Source organism: Triticum aestivum, chromosome 6B (genome assembly GCF_018294505.1).
Source record: "Triticum aestivum cultivar Chinese Spring chromosome 6B, IWGSC CS RefSeq v2.1, whole genome shotgun sequence".
In the NCBI taxonomy this organism is placed as follows: domain Eukaryota; kingdom Viridiplantae; phylum Streptophyta; class Magnoliopsida; order Poales; family Poaceae; genus Triticum; species Triticum aestivum.
Window position 1 is genome coordinate 703,157,187 of NC_057810.1, and position 6,000 is coordinate 703,163,186.

The 6,000-nt window shown below is 55.9% G+C and overlaps 1 protein-coding gene across 1 annotated transcript; it reads right to left on the minus strand.

Annotated features, from left to right (window-relative positions):
- Positions 1-16: 16 nt before the first annotated feature.
- On the minus strand, positions 17-3,398 carry LOC123139672 (very-long-chain aldehyde decarbonylase GL1-6). Its single transcript, XM_044559405.1, has 9 exons — positions 3,211-3,398; positions 2,874-3,103; positions 2,292-2,744; positions 1,798-2,185; positions 1,596-1,703; positions 1,046-1,246; positions 828-926; positions 547-729; positions 17-444 (listed from the first exon to the last, which is right to left on the minus strand). Exons 1-9 carry the CDS (start codon positions 3,268-3,270, stop codon positions 241-243), a joined length of 1,926 nt encoding a protein of 641 aa, XP_044415340.1. The 5' UTR covers positions 3,271-3,398; the 3' UTR covers positions 17-240.
- Positions 3,399-6,000: the final 2,602 nt, after the last annotated feature.

Genomic DNA, 6,000 nt, shown 5'->3' on the forward strand with positions numbered 1-6,000 from the left:
CTGCACTTCGCTGACGAACAGAAAGCTCGATCTCATTCATAATCGTGTTCATCAGTCGAAGCTCCTGACGATGACAGACATTACGGTTTTGCTAATCGTAGTAGCGCTATATACCACGGCGTAACGCGAGAGGATTATTTGGCAACGACAGCGGAGCATCGTCTCGTCAGAGAGAGACACGATAGTAGTAGTAGTACTAATTCAGGTTCCATGGCGGCGTCGATCGGTCAGTGACTCGGTTCACTTGGCATCGGCGCGCGCTTGGACTGGCTTGGCTGCTCCGTCCGCGGCGTCGTAAGGGCGGAAGCCGTGCGCCAGGGCGGCGCGCCACGCCTTGTCGACGCCGGTGACCGCGTCGCCGCACTCGTGCCCGGGCCACCTCTCCAGCGCGTGCACGATCCCCGCCGCGCGCCACGCGCTCATCACCCGCCTCGGCAGCCAGTTCTGCGCACATGAACATGAAGAGCCACGCGAATTCAGCACCGTGTGTGCACACGCGGTGCATGGAGCCATGGACACGAATGTTGGATCTACGGTTGTTATTACCTCGCAGGCGTGGAGGTTCTCGTACGACTCCGGCGCCACGAGCGCGGGGGTGCTGTGGTACACGCAGTCGGCGCGGGCGCCGCCGCCGCCGGTGACCGGGAACTGGGAGTAGGGCACGAAGTGGGTGCCCGGCGCCGCCCTCTCCTGCTCCCGCGCCGTCAGCCCGTCGCCCACCAGCCACACCTGCAAAATCCATTTCCCCTCTGAGCCGCGGCGTCCACGTCCAAAAACAGCAGCAATTTTACTGCAGTCGCAACTCGCAAGATCTGTAGCTCGTGCACCTTGCTGCTGTAGCTGCATGACAGGGCCAGGCGGCCCCGGAGCTCCGGGCTGATCTGCTGCCCCAGCGCCTCGTGCAGATCCGCGTCCACCACGCGAACCTGTTCGACACGATCATGAACCAATCAATCAATCATCCATCACTGAATCCATCAAGCAACAGATGTAGATTTTTGTTGTCAGCTTGCTCTTGTTCTTCAGAACAGTGTTTGCGGTGTACCTGGATGTCCCGTTCGCAGAGGGCCTGGGCCAGCACGGCCACGACCTTGCACTCCTTCCCCAGGAGGAGCACGTCCCTGGCGCCGCGCGGCACCATGTGGAGCACGGCGGCGACGGCGAGGCTCGTCCCGTCGACGATCTTGGTCTTCATATCAGGCTTCCTGATCACGTACAGCTCCCCGTTCCGGTTCAGCTCGTACCCCTGCAGACACACTCCACCCATGCCATGTCAGTAACTTCATCAATTACCGCCTGCCAATCTCAATCAACCAATCAACTTCCCAGGCACTAACTATGTTCTTCCTTTCCAGAAAATACTACTCCAAAAGTGTGATGAGTGCTGTCTAGTCTGAAGATCCAAAAGTGCAGTAAGTACTCTGCATGTATTCATGGCGCTGCCGCGCCGCGCACCTACTGTCTGCATCCCGCATTCAAGCTAGCGCAGTGCCACTTGTAAGTAAGTAAATTCTTGTAAGTTCATCAATGGCGGCAACGAAATGAATGCGGTTTGCAGTGCGCATTCAAGGGGGTTCATCTGCTAGCTAGCTTGCCTGGTTCAGCAGCCCCAGCGTGAGCACCGCGGCTCCGCTCGCCTCCGCGTCCGCCACCGCCCGCTCCACCACCCGGCTCACCGCGTGCCCATCCTTCTTCGACGTGTACTGCACAAGAGAAAAAGTATGATGAATTCTTTGAAAAAATTAAGGAATGAATTGCTGTCGATGTCGATGTTTGTTCTGTTGCTGTTGCTGATACCTGGGAGGTGTATCTCGGGACGACCCATGTCTCAGTGCTCAGCTTGCCCATCCTGTTGGCCTCGCACCGGAAGGCCGTCGTGCCCAGCAGCGCGGCCAGCGCGGCGAGCGGCCGCTCCACCATGGCCAGTGACCACGCCAGCGCCGACGGGGGCCGCGAGTCGAGCGGCGCGGCGGCGAGGGAGGCAAAGCCGAGGCGGAGGTGGAGGAGGGAGCCCGGCGCGGTGAGGTGGGTGAGGTGGACGACGTCGGGGGCCTCCTCCCGGCCGTGCAGCGTGCGCTCGTACAGGTCGTCGCTGGACTTGTCCATGGTGCCGTACAGGTAGTCGTAGAAGGGCACGAACAGCGAGTAGTTGGTCCTGAACTGCGTGTGGTGCAGCGAGTGGAACCTGCTCCACCGATCCAAATCCGCCATGAATAATCGGCCAAAACTCCATGGAAGCAAGCTCGTCTGCTCGTGCATGCATGGTCATGGAGGATTGGAGGGTGACTTACGATGGGGTGTACATGAGGTACTTGAGCGGGGGGAAGAGCTCGAAGAGGAGCTTGGGGACGAGCTCGAAGTTGCAGTGGCCGAGGTAGTTCATGAAGTCGATGTAGACGAGGTAGGCGTTGGACATGGCGACGGAGCCGGTGCCGGTGGCCATCATGGAGAGGAGCGGGATGGCGAAGAGGCCGAAGTAGACGGCCTCCTCCGCGAACGGGTGGATGACGGAGGTGACGGGCTCGGTGACGATGGACGCGTGGTGGTGCGAGTGGTACCGCGCGTAGAGGAAGTGGTGGTGCAGCGCCCGGTGGAACCAGTAGTAGAGGAACTCCACGGGGCCGAGGTGGAGGAGCGCGGTCACCACCAGCCCCCGCGGGTTCCACCACGGCAGGCCCTGCGCGAACGGCGCCGTCCAGTTCACCACGTAGAACAGCAGCGCCGTCAGGATGATCTGGTCGTCCCTGCCACCATTTAATTTGTGGACGCACGCGTCGTCAGCGTCTCCGGCCATGGCCATGCCGCCATTGCCGTGTGCGCGCATGCATGCATCCGTGAAGATGAACAAGAGGAAGAAGAGATAGATGACGGACCAGTTGCGCTCGCGGTCGACCTGGTCGAAGTCGAGGCTCTTGCTGACGATGCGGTGCTTGGAGCGGGCGGTCTGGTGGCGGGACACGGAGATCCACAGCTGCGTGTAGAGCAGCCGGAAGAGCAGCGTGGGGAGCACGAAGAGGCTGAGCAGGTCCCCCTCCTCGCCCCTCGCCGTCGCCGCCGCGAACCGGTACGTGCTGTACGCCGCCCACGGCGCCACCAGCGCGTACTACACGCACCAAAAAAGCAGAGCCGGTGGTCACCACGAGCTCTGGCCGAGATGTGTGCACACACTGACAGTGACGCATGCATGCAAGACTCAGCATATGGACGTACCTTATAGTTTCCCATGTCGTGCCATGGCCACCGTGTGAGAGGGCCGGGCTTGGACGCCATGGCTCGTTCGTTGGAGTTGGAGACCCTCGCCGGAGCTCGGCTTCGCAGCAGAGCTGCTACCTCTGTTGCGCGACTGTGGGAGTGAGATGCTCGTCGCGATGGGGGTGGAGGATGGCAATGGCGGAGGGGTACTGGCGTACATTTATACTGCTAAAACAACCAAGGAGCGGAGCAGTGGGGAGTGGGGACACGTACAGGCCGGAGCCGGACCCCGGCCGGTCAGGCCGATCTTGATCGCCAATGGTGAGGCTTATCGGTTCCCAGGAGAGAAATTCAGCGGATTAGTGGGAGGTTGATGGAAATCTTTTTTTTTTTTTTTTTTGCGCAGAGAGGTTGATGGAAATCAACCTCATAAATTTCCATCCGTGGGTTCGTTACCCGTAGGTTTAGCATTTTTGGTCCCTTCTACGTGATGTGATCTCGGTCCCTGCCCGGCAATGCTACACATACAGGTTTTTACAGGAGTTTACAGGATTGATTTGATGTGGCAGTTTTTTATTGGGTGTAAGGGGAGGACGCGGGCCCACCCCCTTGAAAATCAGGGGGGTGGTTATTATGTTTGGAAGGAGTCTGTAAAAGCCTGTAAAACCCTGTACGTGTACCATTTTTGGTCCCTGCCCTAGCCCGTCGATCGCACTGCCGACCTCCGTAGAGTGGGGGTGGCACACCATGCTAGCTCTGCTACAAGTGATGTGATGTGCGGTACACGGAGTAAGGGCGGTTCGGAAAAAAAAGAACGACGTTGGCCGCAAAAGGTGCAACGACACGACTCAAAACGCAAAAATAAGAGAGGAACAGGCTGAAAACGTTTAAAAAGGGACAAACTATTTGTAAAAAGCCTTAAAATTACGACTTTCCAACCAACCGCTAGCGTTCGACTTTCTCCTTAGCTCACCTTCTTCTTCCCGCCGCCCGCCGACGCTATTCAACGACGAGGCTATTGTGTGCGCATCTTCGCCCCCCTCTTCCCAAGCTGCCACCTCCATCGGTCTGCCGCTGCCGCATCCGGTCACCCCTCTAAACCCACCGTCTTCTCTAGCTCAGTTGAACTCCCCCCCCCCCACCACCACCACCTTCCTCCTCCCGTCCCGACCGCACCACACTCGCACCCATACAAGTCAACCTCATCTTCTGCTCCATCGGCGACATCACAACCGTGTCGTGTCCGGCTTCGGATCGTTCCCGGCTCGGCGTCATTGGAACAATGCAGTCAGTCGCATCACGCCCAAGCACCCTCTTCGGATTGCGCTCTCCGAAAATCGACGGACCCAGGTTGCAAATTCAGGCGGTTTACCAATAGAAAACAATGTAAAATGATAATTAGAAAAAGACCAGAAAACAAAACCATGAGGGAGAAGTCATGACAAAAGTGCCGTCTGCATGCACGACGCGCATGATGAGCTACGAAGCACCGATACGGCAGAAATCTCTGTATCACCGTCCTGTACGCCATCGATACCCCGATACGCCAGATACGGCTTAGATACGGGTATCCCAGAAGTATCCCTTTTTTGATTTTAAAAAAAAAGAAAAAAATGCCGATACGGCTGTGAAACGCGCGAGACACGGCTGGGACACGCCGAGGCAGCCCCGAGCGAGCCCAATAGCCCACGATGGGTCGACTAAACCTAGTTCTCTCGCACCCTGTCGTCACCACTCACCAGGAAGGGATCGAGGGCGCCACCGCCGCCGCCGCCACAACCATCAGTGGCTTGCCGCCGCCGCCGCCACAACCATCAGTGGCTTGCCGCCGCCGCCGCCGCCTGGAGTGGCTCGCCGCCGCCGCCACCCCAACTTCCTGGAATTGCATCTCGGACTCTCTTCTGCTCTTCTCCGCCGGCGACACAAGGTAAACACCCGAGCCCCGATGTTGTACTGATGTATGGTTGATCCATTGATGTATGCTTGGGGCTTGTCTACTGCTGGCTTTATGTATCGTTGATCCGTTTATGTAGGCAGTAATAGCACTCTCATAGTCATAGCTCATAGGTGTATACTCTAGTAATAGTTCGATCTGTTCCTGCTAGCTAATGTTGGTTGGATAAAAGTGCTCGCTAAGGATGATGCTTGTTGGATAAAATTGCTAGTTGATGTTGCTGGCTTGCTGGTTGTTGATGTTTGTGGGGTAAAATTACTTGCTGATATTGATGTTGCCTCCCATTGCTAGGGAAGAAGATACAAGTATACACCATGTCATCTGCGGGGAGTAGCCATTGAGAACTTTTACATTATTTGTCTATGGCCATTGAGAATTTAGAATTGAAACTTGTTGGAGGCTGAGAACAAGGAAGTTTATATTCATTTCATCATTTGGTATGCTACTGCTACAAGCCAACTTGTTTACAACCTTTTCAATTTTCATGATTGTCTGTTTCATATTATCAAATCTACTATCATGTGATGTATTTTCTATTTTGCATACACCATGAGGAATTGAGGAGTCGAGGGCCTGGATGATCATTCAAAAGTGAAAAGAAAGAAGGCATGGAAGCAATCAGGCAATCAGTGAGGCGGTATTTTGATCTCATCTCACATATTCTATTATGATGGTTTTATTACATGTCATTTTATTATTATCTATATATGCTTGCCGTATCGCCGTATTGCTATTTTTAGAAATTGCCGTATCCCGTATCGCCGTACCCGTATCACCGTATCGGTGTCGTTGTATCGGTGCTACGTAGATGATGAGGAAGTTGCATGACATGCCTTGAGGGCCAGCAAGCTAGA

What these genes read in the sequence shown, in the direction of transcription:
- LOC123139672 (XM_044559405.1), bottom strand. Translation starts at nt 3,270, where the DNA reads ATGGCGTCCAAGCCCGGCCCTCTCACACGGTGGCCATGGCACGACATG. An exon ending in TCTGCGAACGGGACATCCAG is followed by an intron (nt 927 to 1,045) that starts GTACACCGCAAA and finishes CGTGTCGAACAG; the next exon opens with GTTCGCGTGGTGGACGCGGA. An exon ending in AGAACCTCCACGCCTGCGAG is followed by an intron (nt 445 to 546) that starts GTAATAACAACC and finishes TCATGTGCGCAG; the next exon opens with AACTGGCTGCCGAGGCGGGT.